Below are 20,328 nucleotides of genomic sequence, written 5' to 3'. Positions count from 1 at the left end.
TGGGATGCATTCAAGGCCACGGTCCGTGGCGACTATATTTCTGCTATTAAGTCTGCGCGGGTGGAGTGCAGCAGAGTGCGCCTCGGTGAGGACGGAATTGGAGGCGGCGGTGACGGAGTCCGAGGCTGAGTTTGCCTCGGATCCCTCCTCTGAGGCATACTCCTCCATGGCGCAGGCTCGGAGAGCCCTACACTTGCATGTATCATCGGCTGCTGAGGCGGAGGGGAGTTCGCTACGGGCCAGAATATTTGAGTCCGGGGACAAAAATGGCAGACTTTTGGCCAATCTGTCTGCGGACTCTAGGTTCCAAACGGTGGTCCCGGTTATACAATCTGCTGATGGCAGTGTCCTTTGGGATCCTGCCGATATTCTCTTGGAATTCCGCAATTTCTATGAACGTGTATATGGGGCGGACCCTCCCCCGCCGGGGGGCAGGGACTTAGGGTCTCTTGGGGAATTGGCCCTGCCTACTCTGGCTCTGGAGGACGCCGCTCTCCTGGAGGCAGGGTTCACGTTGGAGGAGGTTGAGCAGGCTATTCGCTCCCTCCCCCCCGGGAAGACCCCTGGTCCTGACGGCCTGCCGGGGGATTGGTATAGAATGTACATTTCTGAACTAGCTCCTAGGCTTTTGAAGACCTACGCTTCCTGCCTAGAAGCGGGGGCTCTCTCCGGAGTCTATGTCTCTTGCACACATAGTCTTGATCCTCAAACCCGGGAAAGACCCCACCCTGTGCTCAGCCTACAGGCCCATCTCCCTTCTGAATTATGACCTAAAAATACTTACAAAGCTACTAGCTACCAGGTTGATGAAGGTCCTTCCCTACTTGATCAATATAGATCAGACTGGTTTTATGCCAGGCAAATCCACTGATATCAACATACGTAGAGTGTATACACATCTGCAGGTCCCGGCGGAGGCTCAGGGTACACGAGTGATAGTGGCGCTTGATCTAGAAAAGGTGTTTGACTCAGTAGACTGGTCCTATATGATGATGGTGCTGGAGACGTTTGGCTTCGGTCCCGTCTTCCGTAAATGGGTTGCCATGCTATACGCCCACCCCTGTGCTCAAATTAAGTTGGGGGGGAGGCTGTCGTGTCCCGTTTCGATCGCGCGGGGCACTCGTCAGGGGTGCCCGCTCTCGCCTGCTTTGTTTTCCTTGGCTGTTGAGCCCCTGGCGGCGGCTGTTCGCGGTTCCGGGGCGGTCGGGGGGATCCGGGTGGGGTCCTTGGAGGAAAAGTTAGCACTTTATGCTGATGACATTATCCTGTTCCTCCAGGACCCCGGCCGGTCGCTCCGTTCGGCCCTGGATCTGCTGGCGGCCTTCTGCAATCTGTCTGGCTTGCGAGTGAACTGGGACAAGTCGCTTATTCTCCCAATAGACGTGGGGGCCCGGGCCCACGCGGACCCGTCCCTGCCCCTGTGTTGGACCGATAGGCTTAAATATCTGGGCATAGTGATTTCCCCTAACATTCGGGACTTTTGCGACCTAAATTTGACCCCCCTTCTGTCGAAATTCGGGACCAAACTGCGCTCCTGGGCTAATCTCCCCCTGACCCTGATTGGCCGTATCAACCTGGTCAAGATGAAGTTGTTGCCCCCTCTCCTATACGTGCTTCGCCATTCTCCAGTCTGGATACCGAAGGCCGTTTTTCGCCGGCTACATTCTCGCATCCTTTCTTTTCTCTGGGGTTCTCGCCCTCCTAGACTTCGCCTTACGGTATTGCAGCGACCCTGGACTCGGGGGGGATTGGCGTGCCCTGACTTTTTCCGGTAGTTCGTGGTGGGACTTTTGACACATGCACACAACTGGCTGATCTCGGATACCTCCAATGCTGCGGTGGCCCTGGAGGCGGCCCTGTTGGGCTCCTATGAGGCCTTGCGCAACTTGCTGCTCCGTGGACCGAAAGCTCCGTACCCTCTCACTGTCTCGATGGTGACGGTGATCAGAGCTTGAAAGCTGCAGTCTCCCTATGTCCGGACGGGACCTGGACGCCGCTCCCCGAATTCCCCACTGTGGATGAACCCGGAGCTGCCGGAGTTTTTCTCCATTCCGGATCCCACTGTGTGGGCCTCCAGGGGCATATTGTATCTATCCCATATTTGTAGAGGGGAAACGCTTGCGACATTTGACCAACTGAAAGCAGACTTTTCCTTGCCCAATTCCCACTTTTTCCAGGTACCTACAGCTTCGCCATGCCTTCCGTAAACAGTTGGTGACTCTCCCTGCGACTTTACGCTGGCCGATTTGGAAGCCATCCTTCGGAATGACACGTTGAAGAAGCCCCTCTCCACCATATATAGCACCCTACTCCCTAGTGTACATTCTGGACTGGAGGCTCTGCAGGCCTTTTGGGTGGCCGAGGCTCCGGGCCTGGATGCGGAGGATTGGGAGGATGTCTGGGACTACCCGTTCCATCACTTGGTGGCCACCAGGGACCGCCTTGTGCAGTTTAAAATCCTCCATAGGTTTCATCTGACCCCGACCAGGCTGCATAGGGCCTTTCCTGACACACCTGTGACCTGCTGGCGCTGCGGTGCACAGGATCCCACCTATACGCACATGCTTTGGCATTGTTTGCCCTTGGTGGCGTATTTGACTCGGATCCTGGACTTCATTGCTCGAGTGACCACCATCCGTGTACCCCTAAAGCTGGAATGTTGCATCCTGGGACTTGTTAATGATCTGGCCCACTCAGTGGCGACCCGCACGCTTTTAGGTCTTTTGTTGTTCTATGCTAGGAAATTGGTGATTTTCCACTGGCGGAAGCCCGTAGCACCCACCCTCTCCTCATGGAAGTCCCTAGTTAACTCAGTTATACCGCTCTACAAAGCGACCTATGCTAACAGGGGCTGCCCGCAAAAATTCTCAAAGGTATGGGACATTTGGGTGGACTCTAGTGAAACTACTAATGATGCGGAGGTCTCCGCTGGGCCCGCCCAGGGACCCTGATTGAGGTGGCCAATTGCCTCACCCATGTGCAGTGGACTGTGGACTCTCGACATCCTCCTAGGTTCCTGGACTTCACCGCAGTGAATGGCTTGTTCCTGCCCTCGGGATCCTTGTGATTTGTGCACTTCCTTCATGTAGTAGCAGCTGGGTGCAGCCCTGTCTGGGGTTGTTTTTTCTATTTTTTTGTTGCTGTGTGTTTTTAATTTATTTCTTTCGTTTTCTGTTTTGTTGTTGTCGAGCCGGGGTATGCCCAGAGGCTCCGTTTTGTATGTTGTTCTGTTTTCAAAACCAATAAAAAGAATTTTCAAAAAAAAAAACAGCGACTGTAAAGCAGGATGCAACATTGGTCATTGAGAAAGCAGATCTTCCCTGAGAGGAAGTCTCCAAGGAGCATCGGCGACCAGCCAGACCAGAGAGGCCAGTCTGGAGCCACCAGAAAGACCGGAATCCTTTGCTGTCTCGATCCTGCACAGAAGTCTTGGCAGAAGTTAGAGAGGGGAAAAGGCATAAATCAGATGATACTGATGCCAAAGAGCCACTAATGCGTCTGCGGCATCGGCCAGAGGATCCTGAGACCATGCCACAAACCTCTGCACCATCCATGGAATGTGTACAGCAGAGAGGGCTGGAACGATGGTTCTGCTCACCTTAGAATGCCAGCTCATCCCGATCCGCCAGGACACGTCTTGTGCCTCCATGGTTATTGACATAGGCCACGGCCTATGGCATTGTCCTATTGAATTCGTACCAGACAACCCTGAAGACGAATTGTCCAATGATCCAGACAAAGTCTGATCACTCAGAGTTCCAGTACATTGATCGGCAGTCTGGACCCTTCCCGGGTCCAGACCCACTGAGCACAAGCTGTGCCAAGGACGCCTCCCCACCCGGACAGGCTGGCATCCATGGTGACAACCACCCAGTACAGGGGGAGAACGATTTCCCTGTCGAAGTGCTGGAGAACAAAGTCACCTCTAGAGACTGTGGATTCTTGTCCCATTTCACCAGAATCTCTTTTTGCAGAGATCTCGTGTGTGGAACTGTGCAAATGGAACTGCCTTGAAGATAGACACCATTGGGCCCAGCACCCGCATGCAAGCCCGGAGGGATGACCGTCTGCTGGACAACAGAAGCCCGTAAGCGATCTGGGGATAAGTGAAGGTTGGAAGAGAAGAACCTTTCCAGAGAAAAAGACCCGAAACTCGATCTTGTAGCAGGACCGAATGACTTTGTGGGACACACTTGACCTGTACCAGAGAGGTCCACAGATCTGGAAATCAGCGAAGATCCCCCCACCCCAAATACGGGTGAGGGCGCCCCTTCATGCAGAGGAAGCCTTGTCTGCAGATCTGGAAGAGCCCCCCGTGGCTTGCCAGACCAGGTCCTCTTGGGAACCTCCGGGGGGAGGTCCTGAAGGAAAAAGGTCTCTTGAGACGAGAAGAATGGCCCACATCTATGACGGGGCTCCTTGCCCTCAGTAGCATGCGGAAGAAGAGTACTCTTCCCCTCTGTGAGACCCTTAATGATGTCATCCAAGGAAGCTCCAAACAGGCGATACCCCACATAGGTGGCTTGCCAGACCAGGTCCTCTTGGGAACTTCCGGGGGGAGGTCCTGAAGGAAAAAGGCCTCTTGAGACGAGAAGAATGGCCCACATCTATGACGGGGCTCCTTGCCCTCGGTAGCATGTGGAAGAAGAGTACTCTTCCCCCCTGTGAGACCCTTAATGATGTCATCCAAGGAAGCTTGAAACAGGCGATACCCCACATAGGGGAGATCACATAAGGCCTTCTTAGAAGTCTGGTCCGCATACCAGCATTGTCAGCAAGATAAGACGCTGTTAGGAACACTCCCTGTGTACACTGAAGTGCTGTCATGAATCTGCCAGTTAAGAGTTAACTTAGTGCAGACTAATTGCACTAATTGGCAAAAGGCTGGCCTATTTAAACACCACAGCAGCACTGAGCCATTGCTGTCTTGTCTGCAGCTTTACCTGTACTTCCTGATCCTGAACCTGCTGTTTCCTGTTGACTTCCTGATCGACCTCCCGGCTTGTCCACTACTTCGTCTGCTTGCTGCCCGCCCTGACCTTGGCTCGTTCCTGTGACCACTCTCCTGCCTTATCCTTGTCGGCTTATCTGCTTCTGATTCTGGACGTGTTCACCTCCTGGTGGGGCAACCCTGGGGACCGCGACCTGGTGTTAGCTTGCAGCGCAGTCTATCCCCACCACCAGGGGCTCTAGTGAAAACCAGCTAGCACTTAGACTCCGCACCTCAGACTAGCCCGTGTCTACCACCAGTGTGACCCGTCCGTGTTCCTGTTGTACCAGATCCCTTGAGGCTACCTCTGCACGTCAGGCTCAGCCACCAGCACCATTACAGACGCTGAAGGACCACTGCTGATACAAACAGCCTAAAATCAAACGGAGCTGCTTACAAAGAGGCATCACAGATAAACTGTAGCCCCTAGATCAACTGATCCGCCAGCTCCGCAAAGGCAGGGGGAGGCCGTTCCCCTGCATGTCCCAGCATTAAAAGTTTAGCCCACTCATCAGAGTTTGCGACACCAGGGCAATAGTAAATACTGGCCTAAGCCTAGTGAATCATATGGCGGGCCAGAGCCTCCACTCTCCCATTAACTGGCAAAGGACTCCTCAACCGAAATGAGGGTAGCTTTATTTAACCTGCAAACCGGCGAGTCCACTAGAGGTGGGATGTCCACTTTTTAGGCAGGGAATCCTTATAAGGATACCGCGTAGCAAAACACTTTAGGGACCACAAGAGTGCGTTTTGGATAACCCCACTGTTATGTAACAATGTTGTCAAAGTAGGCGGGAAGGGGGAACACCCCCGCCACAGTGGAGGACCTGTGGTGCCAAAAAGGGACTAGCGCCTCATACGTAGCATCTCCGCCATGTTTAAAATTTCACGCTCTGACACAATCAGTGCATCCACCAGCACTTTTTTATGCATGGCTAGAGGAGCAGAGGAAACATCCTCACTGTCTGAGCACTCAAGGTGCGTGGACGTAGACCCAGTAGGGTGACTTGCGCCTGCGGATGCCGAAACACATTCTGGATCCGATGGATAGATGAAGCAGGGGAGGGCAGTGGATGCTATATACTAAGGCTGACTGTGATCCCGAAAGGGGGATGCTGACCCAGGGTCCCCGAATGAACCACATACTGGACCCCACAAAAAACAAGGGGGGGGGGGGAAGTTGCCCTCCGAGCCCCTCCATAGAGGCCCACACAATAGGAAATAGCCCCTATAAAAGGGGGCAGCCCGCCGTGGCGCGGACGTACAGGCTGGGTATCTTGATGGTCCCGCAGCACTAAAAGGGGTAGGTGCCCTCCACAGTAATGGCGGCATGGTTGCCATCAAAAATTAAACTGCCCCCACAGTGCCACCCCTTCAAAGGGAGGTGCCAGGCTGGCCGCATGGCCTAGTAGGCTGCAAACCGCGGCCTCAATTTGTGTGGAGGCCCAGCCGCAAGTGCACTCATCTCAGCCAGGCTCATGGGGCCGCCCCCCCCCCCCAACAGAGGCCTGAAGACCCACAGTAACCACCGAATATTAAGAGGGCTGGGGGGGAGGGGGCTTCACCGTCCCGAGGAGGGGCCCACGTCCACCCTCAAAACCCTCTAGGGTTAGAGGGGGGACAGCTACTTACCATACCAGGAAAAGGGTGGGCACCGTTCCTAACAGACCACCGCTCAATAAGGATGTGGGTGGCTGTTGGCCAGGAGGAACGTTACGACTCAGGTCGAGGCCAAGTCATATGCGCCCTCCTAAGACGTTTAAACTTGCAGGCCAGCCCCCGCCCAGTGGGGCTATGTTACAGGCCACCTAGCGCGGAGCTGAGGCCTGTGCGATCTTGCTGGCCAGAATGGGGGGACCTTCTGGATCTAGATTATCCAGTCCGTCGCCCAGTCCGGCAGTGGATAGTAGATTCTCACAGAAAAAAAAAAAAAGATAAAAAGAAAATCCATTTAAAAAAAGGGAAAAAAAAAATGCCAGGACCAGAGATCCCAACAAGGAACTAGGTCCTTACTCCTGCCTAGGCAGAAAAAAAACTGAGTACCTATAGCTGTGTGTGGGTGTATACCCCCTGCCCATAGACGTAATAAAGCTTTTTCCTGCCTAGTGTCCTACTCCTGTAGAGGAGAGGATAACCCAATGGTTAAGAAGAATCAGGAGCTGTGTCCGTCAATGAACAAAAGAGAAATTATTTTATATCCAAAAAATTTAGAAATAAGAAAACAAAGTTAGTCAATTTTAATGTGAAAGATGAGGTTACGCGGAGTAAAAAGATACCCAACATGTAATGCTTTAAAATTGCATACGCTTGTGGAATGGCAACAAATATTGGTACTTAAAAATCTCTATAGGCGACGATTTAAGAATTTCTACAGGTCGCCACTTTAGAGTTACAGAGAAGGTCTAGGGCTAGAATTATTGCTCTCGCTCTAACGATTGCGGCGATACCTCGTATTTGTGGTTTGAGCACCGTTCACATTTGTGGGTACGACTTGTGTATGCATTCGCTTCTGTGCGAGAGCTCGGAGAGACAGGGCGCTTTAAAGTTTTTTTTCTTATTTATTTTACCTTTTATTTTTACACTGTCCCTTTAATGTAAACATCCCTTGTAATAGAAATAAGCAGGACAGTTCCTCTTTACTGCCGGTTCACACTGTTCCGACTTGTCAGGCGACTTGGTCGCCTGACAAGTAGCGGTCCATGCTGTGCAATGGAACCGTTCTAATAGGAGCAACTCAAGTCGCTCCGACTTAGAAAAAGATTCCTGCACCTTTTTTTGCAAAGTCGGAGCGACTTGCATTAACTTCCATTATGTGAAGTCGTTGCAAGCCGCACCGAAGTCGCGGTGCACGGGAGACGGCATTAGTCGCCCAAAGTCGGGTCGGATCAGTGTGAACCGACACTTAATGTGAGATCTGGGGTCAAAAAGACCTCAGATCTCACATCTACACTAAAAAGCAAAAAAAAACTTCCCAGCATGAAAAAAAAAAAAAAAAGGGCCCTTAAGGCCGTTGGGAGGAAGCGATGTATGACGTCGCTCTAGTCCTCCAAGGCCATAGGAGTCAAGTGGGGGCCATCCCTCGAACTCCTGCCTGGGACATGGACGGACTGGATCGTTTCCCCCACTACCAATGGCTCCAATAAGCAGGGAAAATGACCAGGAAGCGGTGTAAGGGGGCACCTCTGCCGTTGCGCAAAAAAGTGATCCCCCAGCTAATCTGCCACTGGGACCAATTTTATATGAAAGAGGACCGCCCTCCCTGTACGAAATTTCTGGGTTATAGCAGCTATCTGCTGCCATAACACCGGTATTTAACGTCAAAGTACCATCGTAAAACTGCGGTGGGCGGGCCGGAAGTGGTTAAAAGGACACATCTAAAAATGTAAATTGTATTGAGAAGTAAAGTGAGAAGCTGGACAAAAAAATAAACAAATGTAATTACCACCATGGTGCAGCAATACTGCAGCTGTGCCCCGCCAGCTCTAAGCCTGAGAACTGAGTGATCACATGACCGCTGAATACTTCGTTCTTGGAGCGGAGAACAGTGACTGTCAGTCACCACCCTCCACTCTGCCCCTCCAGCGCTCACTGGTGCACTGGGCTGGGAAGGGGCGAGTGCAGATTGCTCAAGTTCTCAGCTGAGAATTAAAGCTAACTGTCTTTCAGGCAACAGGGTAGATCCTGATCATATAGTCAGGATCGTTTAAGAGCCTGGAATGGCTTTGTGATGTCAGCTGACAGTGGGTAAATAAATGTTTATCTTAACAGGCATGGGTTGGAAGAGTCTCTTTAAAGTTGGCCTTACACTAATAGTTAGAAAACCAAAGGAGCAAGACAGAAACATTTTGGCCAAACAGTAGCTGCATCCAATCAAATGCAGCCGCTTTTCGGGTTTTTCCGACAGCCGATGGTGCAGACAGTCAGAATACAATAGCTGCAGAGGGAATACAATGGTGCTTCATCCGTGCTATATAGCATGGATAGAAGAACTTTTTAGAAAATTCATGTATGGGCAACTTTACCATCTGTGTGAACGTCTCTGCAAGAGACTTATTTCAAACTAGTTCTCCCTACACTAGATTTTTCATGCCCTGTTGTGTTCTATACACTACAATGCCAACGTTGAACTCTTCTACAGTACTGTTAGCTTTTCATAGGTTTATAAACGAGTCTGGCAAATACCTATTTTATTAAGAACCAGGACCAGCTTCTTATGTGTTCCACTCTGTACCACAGCCTGCTCTACCTGAGGACATCGGCAGCCCAAAGGATCCCTGGCATCCAGTACTTCCAGGATAACATCAGCAGCCTCAACCACCTACAAGACAAGAGACCAGAGGATATGGTTTTATAAGATACCATGGAAACCCAAAAGTAGAGAAGATAAAGATGGTTTTATATTTATCCTAATGACCTTACCCCTGCAAAAAGAACGAATGCTTAATTTGGTACAGCAATGATCCATCTTATACCCTGACATTTTGTTACAGCTCATCTCTAACTAAAACTGGTTTGTTTGTTTTTTTGTCTTTTTAAACTTTGGAGTCCTAAAGGATAAAGAACTTCTTTTCGTAGTGGCAGGGGGGAGCTCTCATCTACTGCTTGTATGTAGTAGTACAGCTGGTATAGACCTAATGTCTGAACTGAGCTGTCCTCGATTGGCTCGGTTCAATGACACAGTGTATTTAGCCGATCCGTGTGCCTCTGTATTTTGGGATCACTACAACTGGTCACAGAAATCAATCACAGATGTAAACAGTGTAGTGTAGATGGTGGAAGGGCCGGAAAGAGGAAATGAACAAGTCATTCATTAGTTCAAGATCACTATACAATCACAGCAGCAGATGCATATCGTTTTTTATATTTTAACCCCCTTACAACCCCCCCCCCCCCCAACACAACTGATCTCTTCAGTGACATATATATATATATATATATATATATATATATACACCCTTTACCTCCTTTCTCTTGCACATCTACCCCCTTTTCTTTATCCTTCCACTCTATGTGACAGGTACATTAATCCCTTCAGCAACCTCCTCACTCTGTATATGAGCTGTATGCACTGTATTTAGTTAACCATTACCAAGGTCTATGTTTTAATCACCCTAATACCAGCATGTTTCTTAATTTCCAAAAATCTGCAGCAAATAAAAATTAAATCATCTTGGGAGGGGTCTCTACTTTTCAAAAAAGGATAATTTGGGGTTTTTTTGCACTGTGTTGTTTATATGGCCATAGGCATGTCCTATACAGGACAGGCAGCAGCACTGTTATTGTGGGGAAGGGGACAAAGTAATTACTGTTCACTACAAGTAGGGGCTCTGTACAGATTAGGTATGAGCTGACCACTGTGCACTACAGTTACTACTTTGATTTATTACTTTTGCCAACCGGTTTGCTTTAAAGTAATTTCTCATATCAGGCTTTGATTACTATGCCCAGACTAGGACTATGGGAAGTCCTAGGCTGGAGAACTATGAATATTTATAACCTAATTAATGATTAAAAGCCATACACACAAACACACACACGCAACCCATACATAAAAACATCTCAGAGAGACACGGTACTTACAACCTCCATTATAATTTTAATTCCACACTTAAGTCTCATATTTCTTCTCTCACCATAGTCTTGTACCATTGCATATAATGATTTGTGTTTCAAAGTTGTTGTAAAAGGTAAACATTTTTTTTTTACCTTTATGCAATCACTGCATTAAAGGTAAAAAAAACTTTTTCATGTGCACTCCTCCCCGGCCCCCAAAATACTTTCCGGAGCCCGATCTCGATCCAGCAATGCGCACATCTGCAACAGAGCTGCCAGGAGAGAGAGCCGTTGTCTCCTGCTGCTGGTCGATCAATTCCTGTGAGCAGAGTGCAGGGGGCGGGCCTGACCTGTACTGTGTTTGTTTATAGACACACACTGAGCAGCTCGGGATCCAGCCCACACAAGTGCCCTATAGTAAGCTCATTGCTATGGGGGCATTTAGAAGGGGGAAAGAGCCAGGAGTGCTGGCGGGGGACTCCATAAAATGAGGATAAGGACTGCTCTGTGCAAAACTATTGCACAGAGCAGGTAAATACAACATGTTTTTTTTTTTTTTAAAAAACAAACTTTAAAATGGATTTCTCTCAGTTTTCTGTCCTTCGGGCCTAGTGGACTGTGCTGGAGTGGAAGCTTTACCGTCACAATTTTGTTACAGCACTTGTGCAGAATGTCTAAACCTTGAATTCACGAAGGAACCCTTCAAATAGGGTTCTGTTGTCAAGAAATCCCTGATACTGATTACTACTATCTACAGTTGTATCATAAAATAACATGATGGTCAGTTGGAACAATAATTCTTACATTTGTTGTCCACGGGAGGAATTCCCTCCTTACAGATACTGTAGCTGAGAAAGGTCATTGGAGTCAGTGTCAGTCAAGGAACCCCTAGCAACCTCTGGAGGAACACTAGGGTTCAACAGAAACCTGCTTGAAAAAGGCTGGCGTGGTCCAACAGGCCACAGAAGTAGATCTAGTGCACTCGGTAACTAAACTGGTCAAACAAACCCTTTTCCATTCTCTGGAATACTAAATTGTGTGAAGACACTGAAGGGTATGGTTGTTACTCAGCTATGGCTATGCAGAAAGGTAGAGTGGGAGAACAGTAAACAGCATTTTAACTGAGAGAAAGAGATAATTTAAAGCTTTTCCAAGCACAAATCAGTCACAAATCATACTATGTGGGGGTAAAGGGCTATAGTACGATAAATGACAAAAACTAACCTCTTCCCACCCAGCATTCCTTAAATAGTGTCTGGGGGAGGCATTAAGAATCAGTCAATCATATGACCACTGTGATTAGCGGTCACATTATCAGAAGTCGGCCCTGCCAGCTCTTGATCAATAGTACAGACAGAGAGATGTCTGAGCAGGGAGCACGCTAGCAGAACAGAAAGCTGTGCCGCTCATGGATGCATACATGCAGCGTGTGGGCGTTAAAGGCCACCTTCTTTTCCATTGCAAATATGCATTATGAGCTTGGCAAGAGGGGCTTTAAAATGTCAACATGTATTGCTCTCCTAGATAATGTAGAGTGGTCCATTTTTTAAACAACCAATACATTAACAAGCAAGAATTGCACTGCAAGATCAAACACCTATTACAGCGTCGGTGCTGACCTTTTTAAATTCACGATAATATGCTTTCCTGGAATTCTCATTCTCCAGCTGTTCATGTTTCTCCAAGCTCCTTAGATCCACTTCCTGCACACACAGAAATATTACATTATCACTCTGCAACTGAACATTGAACAAACAGCTCACCTGACTCAGGAACATCACTATATTCCATATAAATTGAATAGAAAAACATTACTACTGCAAAGAGTTATGCACCAGATTGCTTTGCTTACAATATTCACATACTGTAGGTGTCCTCACCTTTGGAAGGGCTTTAAGCCTGACCAGTATGAATGTGGCATCACTCACTGTCTGAGCTCTCTGCATACTCACTAATTCTTTACCTTACAACAGGGGTAAGGAAACTTCAGCCCTACAGCTGCTGTGTAAGTCCTATCATGCCTCTGCCTCTGGGAGTCATGCGTGTGGCTGTCAAAGTCTTGCAATACCTCATGGGACTTATCGTTTCACACCAGCTTGAGGGCCAACATTTGCCTAAACCTGCTCTATAACATGCCCTGTACAAACAGGAAGCCCACCCTGGTTGTATAAAAAAAAAAAAAAAAATCCCAAATAAACAATTTAAAAAGAATTCTGATAAAATAAACAATTGAAATATAAATGCCTAGAAACTGAACTCCCGCCCCATTTTTTACCAATAAAATCCCATCACTAAGTCAAGGATAGATCCATAAAGAATCAGAAAAGTCTCACCTGGGGTAGACCCAGGTCTCTGCTGTAATCTGAATTCAAGTGTATGCCAGGGCAAAAAAAAAAAATGCAGTACATCTATGCTGTTCACCCCCATAGACCCCATGGTGGTTCCTGGGGTCTCCTGTGCCTAAGATAGCAAAGCTACAGAAAAAAAACCAAAGGCACATCTATTCTGTGATCTCCTATGTAACTAAAGAACCCCAAAACAACAATGATTTTGTCACTTCAGGTTTCAGAACTGTCATTCTCTGAGTGGTACAGCGGCTACTCAAGGACAATCTGTGCTTGATTAGCTTCATTTGAGGACAGACCCCTGATGTCTTCATAAAGAGGACCGGTCACCTGCTTGTGCTATCACAGAGATTTTGTCAGCCCCCTTGTGATAGCAATTAAGGGAAAAAAAAAAAAAAAGGAAAGAAAAGAAAAATTTTAAAGCAACCACAAACATACACGCAAATATAAAAGAACGTATTTTCTAACAACCATTACAGTTCCCTTTAAAAATCATCAATGTAATTTTGATCACACTTTTATAATCATGTGGTCACCAATGACCAGAAACTCCATAATAGATCTAGCACCCCGGTTTCCAAAGAACCACCTTCTGTTCGAACTCCCGTTGCCGCCTCAGCACATCTTTCTGGAAACTGTCCAAGCTTCTCCTCTTCGCCATCTCTTTCTGCCTGGCAGCCTTTTGCTTGGCCCTCATTTCTTCCACCTGCGAAATAAGGTAAGTCGTTAGTCAGCAAATATATTTCTTTATTACGTACAGACAGCCTGCATCCAACTCTAATGGACCCAAAGCACCCTGCACATCAAAGCTTTTTGTCAAGAGTTGCAAAATGGTATCCTTAAAAATGTCCACAGACCTAAAGCTGAGCTCTAAGGAGATATAAAAACATACTTTATTCTATTTAAAGATTTATTAAATTTTTTTTCCATACAGCGAGATAGAGTACCAGAAACTCTAGCAGTATCAGCCTTACTGAAACCTATGCACAGCAACCTTCAGATTAGGAGAGGCAAGGGCACTGTAAGCCAAATAAATTCTACAGCGTGGCACAGTTTACTCTATCTAACATTGCAAGCTGAGAAAAGAGTAGAGTGATAATTTCACCAGTGTGCTACTGCTCCTTAAGGACATAGTAGAGTGATAATTTCATCAGTGTGCTACTGCTTTTTTAGGACAGAGCAGAGTGAAAGTGTCAGTGTGCTACTGCTCCTTAAAGTAGTTGTAAATGCAGAAGGTACTTATCTTTATGCATTCTATGCATTAAGTGCTTTCTGTGTGCAGCAGCCCCCCTAATACTTACCGGAGGTTCATCTAGATCCAGCGATGTTGCAGGAGAGAGTCCACTGCCCAGGACTCCCCTACTCATTGACTGAGACAGCAGTACGACTCCATTGGCTCCCGCTGCTGTCAATCAAAGTCAGTGAGCCAATGAGGAAAGGGGCGGGGCGGACCACACAGGGAGCTGTGGCTCGGATGCCCCCATAAGCTGCTTGCTGTGGGGGCACTCAACAGGAGGGAGCGACCAGGAGCACTGAAGGTGGACCCAAGAAGAGGAGATCTGGGCTGCTTGTGCAAAACTACTGCACAGAGCAGGTAAGTATGACATTTTGCTTTTTTTTAACGAAGAAAAAGAAGACTTTAGTAACACTTTAATGACCAAGCAGAGTGATGATTTCACTGGTGTGCTACTGCTCCTTAAAGTGGTTATAAAGCCTTAAAGTGATTGTAATGTCTCGTTTTTTTTTCAATAGAAATAACAAACATGCTATACTTACTTGCCCTTTGCAGTTGGTTTTGCACAGAGCAGCCTGGATCCTCCTCTTCTCGGGTCCCTCTTCGGCTTTCCTGGCCCCTCCCTCAAGCAGCTTGCTATGGGGCCACCCAAGCCGAGTCACAGCTCTGTGTATCCATTCAGACATGAAGCTGCGGTTCGGCCCAGCCATCTCTCTCTCATTGACTAACTGACTTTGATTGTCAGCAGCAGGAGCCAATGGTGCCACGGCTGTGTCTTAGCCAATGAGGAGGGGAGTCGCGGACAACTAAGACAGTCGTGGACATCGCTGAATCAAGAGGGGACTCAGGTAAGCACTTAAGGTGGAAAATGTTCTGTGCTGCAGTGCCCCCCCCCCTTTCCTACCCGAGCCCAAACTAGCAATGTGCACGAGCGCTGCAGCTCCAGACGCTGTCTCTCTCCTCATTAGACAAATTGAAAGCAGCAGGAGCCAAATCCTGTGACAAGAGGCTGGGGCCGCATGGGTGCGAGCCCGCACTGGTGTCCCAAAGGAACGCGGCTTTCCATGGGAGTACCTGATGAAGAGGAGGGGCTTGGAGCGTGGCGAGGAAGCCCAGAAGAGGAGGATTAGGGCTGCTCTGTGCAAAACTATTGCACAGAGCAGGTAAGTTTAGGCATGTTTATTATTTTTATCAAAAGAAAATTGAAGGTTAATAACCACTTTTAGGACAGAGGACATTGATAATTTCACTGGTGTGCTACTTCTTTTTCAGGACAGAGCAGAGTGATAATTTCACCAATGTGCTACTGCTCCTCAAGAACAGAGAAGAATGATGATTTCACCAGTGTGCTACTGCACCTTAAAGATTAATTCCAGGCATGGTATATATTTACATAGTTACATTGGTCCAGCTTAGACCAATTTAACTATGTATATACCAGGGCTCAAAATTTCAAGTCCTGAGCTACTAGCCAGGCCTTAAGGGTTACTCGCCACCAGTTGCCCCACCCAACCCCTACCCTGCCCCTAAACACCCCTAATAAATGATCTCATAAAATGACACTGTTAAATATTTTTGCATTAATGCAGAAAAAAAAAAATATTAACAACAACTTTATCAGTGCAGCCTCACCTGTGCCCGTCAATGCAGCCTCACCTGTGCCCGGGGAAGAGAGAGGAGAGGAAGAGAAAAGCCGGCCAGGTAATTACAGGGCAGGGATCGCTCCGCTGTAACAGCTTTCATTTGAATTGCCGGGTGCTCGCCATCACACACAGTCCCACCTCTTGGATTGGCTCCTATGATAGATGTCACATGTCCCGGCATTGGACCAGTGTTCTGTCTATCAAAGGAGCTGCATCAGGAGGCGGTGCTGTGTGTGATGGTGAGTGCCAGGCAATTTAAATGAAAGCTGTTACAGCAGGGCGATCCCCACACTGTGATTATCCAGCCGGCTTTCCACTTCCTCTCCTCTCTCTTTCCCTGGGCGATTGCTGGGAGAAGGGCTCCTGAGGCAGCTCCACACACGCCCTCATTTTCCACTTGCAAACGTGAGCAGATAAGTGGAAAGTTTGTGGGCTGTATATACCATACCTTGCCAGTGGCCTTGGAAACTGAAAATCACTAAAGTAGACTCCGCTACTCAAGTAACCTCCCACTTTCTTCTCCTGTGCTGAACGGCTGGCCTAATGCACTGTGAATACTGGAGGTCTGCTGCTTGGCTAGAAAGCATAGCAAAGCATTTTCTGATTGGACATATCAAGGAATCCCATCATACGAGTATTGTACATTCAGGGAACATTTTCCATTCATTTAGAAAACACAAAGCTTTCTCTGCATAGCCTTGTGCTGAGGGACCGACCTCCTGTGTTCACAATGCTGGCCTCTCAGCACATGACTCGGAAGCTAGTACATTCTTGCCGCAGCTGTAAACTTTTGGTCCTGCCATTGAAGCCTTAGCCTTGGCATATCAGGAATAGCTGTGTTCACCCTCACCCTTTTCTTCTTCTGCTCGGCCTCTCTTTTAGCCTGTTCCTTGAAGTGAGTTAGGTTGGGTATTCCAGGATCTTTCTTGACATTTTTCCCGGGATTCTGCAGATGGTTCCCCTAATGAAAAAAAACAAGACAGTGAACCTCTCATATCCTGGGATGTTATTAAAAATAATCTGCTGAATAGTCAGTGAGCATAATAAGGTATGATGTACTGATGTGTAAGTGCTTTCGTTTCGGATAAAAAAATTAAAAGGAACACTAAACCCTTATTTAAAAAAGGAAAATTATTTTACAGTATGCATTATCTCAAAAAGCACCCCACCCCATCGCTCTCAGCTTCCTCCAAATCCCTTTTTTTATTTGTTGCTGTGATCTGACTTCCTATTAGAGGGTGGTTACGTTCATTCTCCATGGTCCCACTGCATGTGCTTTTTTAGATGGGCAGGGGGGCCGGGGCAGTAAAAATGGGCAGCTGAGCCGCTCTTTCACAGTTCCCTGGTCGCCCACCAACATTGTCATAATAGGCTGGACAGGGCTGCACAGGATGCCACAGCAACAGCCCCAAATTAATTTTTAACTTGGAGTACAGAGTTTGTCTGGCAGTATTGCCTGCCAAACTCACCCATTAAATTGAATGGGGCCACGTCGCAACTGAATGTGGCACAAGAGTGAGGCATTATAGGGTTAAAGCAGGTTGTGAAGAGGCATTATAATGGCTCCTCATTGCCTGTCATATGTCCTCTGAAAAGCAATCACACTTCAGAGGGCACCACAGGCCACCAGACATGTAAAAGACCCCATGTAGGAACGCAGCCACCAGGGATGAGCTCAGGCATGGTTAGACAAAAGTGTGAACCCACCTGAGCTATGCCGCCAATAAGTTGTCAAAGCAGACAGCCAATCATAGGTGGAGGAGGCATTAAAAGCATCACAGATGAACATATATATGCACCTTGTATATGTGGGGCTGCCTGCTTTTACAGGTCCTGGCAGGATACCTCAGGCGGGTTCAGACTTGTGTGCAAACACACCTGAGCTCATCCCTAGTGAACACCCTCTATTGCTTCCGCTTGAGATAGACTATGGGATGTGCAGTGTGCATAGAGCAGTGCACATGACTGCAACTATCAAGCACTGCGCGTTCCAAATAAAGGGAAGTCAGGGGGAAAATGGAGGCTATTACAAGCAGACAGAAAAACAAAATAAAACAGGATTTAATGATAATACATTACAGGGCCATTGAGTAGTGCAGGTGTATGGATTATTTTCAGAGGTTAAGGAAAATGGTTACGCTTATTTTAAGAATGACATGGAGGCATTGTCTCTTGTATCTTATATTTTTATATATACTTTCTTGGAGACCTGATAAGGTGTAGGTGTGTACCTAAATGCATTGGTGGTTTTATTGTGAACTAATAAAGTCATTTGGACTCTTATGATCTTGATCTGATGCTCCTTCTGTGTTGATCTATGCTTTAAAGGAGAACTAAAGGTTGTCCCCGTTCACACTGGGGCGACCTGTGAGGTGACCTGGGAGGCTCACAGGTCCCTTCCATAGGGAAGCTGCGGACCCGTTCTAATAGGAGCGACACAAGTGGGTCCGGAGCTTCTTTGGGGCGACCCGGAGCGACCGTCATAGACTTCAATGTTATGAAGTCCGTGGCGGCCGCTCCGAGGTCGCGGCGCGCTGCTCGCACCGCGACCTCGGAGGTCGCCCCGGGAAGTCGGATCGCGGCAATGTGAACGGGGCTTAAATCTTCTGAAAGGTCAAGTTGTTAAAAAAAAAAAAAAAAAGACACATTGGGATCTCTAACTTTCCCATGTCAAAAATGCCACAGGACCATAAAATGTAACTAAAGGCAGAAGTTTTTTTTTTTTGGGGGGGGGGGGGACAGAGTAAAGGCAGGTTAAAATCCCCATCTGTTTTTTTTTTGTTTTTTCCATCTGTGTCCCATTGGAGAGATTTCCTCTTACTTCCTGCCCCATGGACAAAACAGGAAGTGAGAGGAAATCCCTCCAAACTAAGGGAATCCTGATGTGGCATCAAGGCCACTAGAACTAGTGTACCCATTGGAAGATTTCCTCTCTATTCCTGTTCTGGTAACAACCCAAAATTTAGGAATGTTTTTATTTATTTTTTTCACTAATAAGACAAAACAAATAAAGAGGATGAATCTTTCTAACGAGGGCACAGACTGCAATATCAACCTTACAGGGGTTCCAACCCCTCTCCACTCTATCCAAACTACAAAAAAAAATATATATATTAGATTGTAAGCTCTTCTGAGCAGGGCCCTCTTAACTCATTTGTATTGTATTGTCTCCCTTTGATATTGAAAAGCGCTGCATAAACTATTGGTGCTATATAAATCCTGTATAATAATAATAATAGTTATAACTTTCTGGGTACTCATTTAGATGGGAGTCCTGTATACATGTAAGCTGCCTTACTAAAATGACTGTGTTCTGTATAAATAAAGATTAAAGCTTCTTGAATGCGTTCTTTTGGATAACCACAGTAGACATATATTAACTACAGAGACCACTACACATGGTATGAATTCCTGCTGTATAAACGCAGCACACACTCCATAATTCTCATAACACAGCTCTCTATAGGGCCACATGGAGCCGCACTGCATGCTGGGTTTGTAGTTTCCTCTGATATCCCACCCATTTACTTAAAAAGCGCCTTGGACTCCGTTTCCCAGCATGCCCCGCTCTGCCCACACACGGCACCCGTTCGTGCTCTCAGCTATGCGAATACCTGAGGTTTCGCGGCTCCCTTCCCGGGTTTTCTGTGTTCTGCGGGAGTAAAACACACATTGTGGTGAACAGCAGTTCTTAACGAAAGTATAACAAACCGAGACTATGATAGAGACTTACTGCGCCGCGACATGATGTCTGGAGGCTGGAGAGCAGTAAAGGGAAGAGTCGTAAATTAGGGGAGAAACATTGGCTCTAGTAGGGCGGGGTTTCTGTGAGGGAAGAGCGACAGCCGTAAAGGAAGCAATGTTCTCTACATTAATGGGACTTTTCTGGCAGAGATATGAGGTGACTGGTTTAACAGCTTTATCTAAAGACAGACATTTTATTTTCCAGTCATAAGTGCAGAATAAGTAAAACTCCAGATGTTGTGTTTTTTTATTATTATTCTTGTCCCATCAGGGAGATTTCCCTTCACTTCTGTTTGTAGAGCCACAAAAGGAAGTGTGAGGAAACTCTGGAGAAGGAAGGGTAGAAAGTTGTCACCCCCCTTTGGAAGATTTCCGCACACTTCCTGTTCCTTTGATAACGCCCCTTTGTATTCCCTATCACTTTACGCCCCGGTGACAACAGTTGCTAGGAAAAATGGGGAAGGGACACTAATAAAAACCTGAAGGGGCTTTAACCCTTACACTATCAGAGCAGGTTTTGCCCCCCTTTTTTTTTTTGCTCGTGATCAAGTGCACATTTTAGGCCTAAAGATTAGTAAAAACGCCTCAAATATTGTATATTTTTCAGAATGCAGAGACCCTGGAGAATTCAATTTGAGTAGTTTGATTTTTTTCATGTCACATGATTTTTAGCGTAAGGGCTCTTTCACACGGTCCGCCTCCGTAGGCGGATCCGTGCTGCTCAGCGGGGATCGATCCGCGATCCCCGCTGAGCCGGCGGATGACAGCTCCGTCTCCGCTTGCAGTGCGGAGAGGGAGGTGTCACAGCCCCCGCTGCTC

At 47.4% G+C, this 20,328-nt stretch overlaps 1 protein-coding gene across 1 annotated transcript in view; it reads right to left on the bottom strand.

Moving 5' to 3' along the window:
* Positions 1-16,722, bottom strand: part of GNL3L (G protein nucleolar 3 like) — a 72,644-nt gene extending 55,922 nt beyond the window's left edge. The window contains exons 1-4 of the mRNA XM_082263672.1: positions 16,616-16,722; positions 13,478-13,594; positions 12,163-12,246; positions 9,173-9,308 (exon numbers count right to left, since the gene is read on the bottom strand). Of these exons, the coding sequence (XP_082119798.1) occupies positions 9,173-9,308; positions 12,163-12,246; positions 13,478-13,585 (328 nt within the window). The 5' untranslated portion in view covers positions 13,586-13,594; positions 16,616-16,722. The remainder of the gene's footprint in view (positions 1-9,172; positions 9,309-12,162; positions 12,247-13,477; positions 13,595-16,615) is intronic.
* Positions 16,723-20,328: the final 3,606 nt, after the last annotated feature.

The sequence above is a fragment of the Pelophylax lessonae genome (assembly GCF_965119305.1).
Source record: "Pelophylax lessonae genome assembly, chromosome: 7".
Taxonomy (NCBI): Eukaryota; Metazoa; Chordata; class Amphibia; order Anura; family Ranidae; genus Pelophylax; species Pelophylax lessonae.
This window is presented reverse-complemented; position numbering and strand designations above follow the sequence as displayed.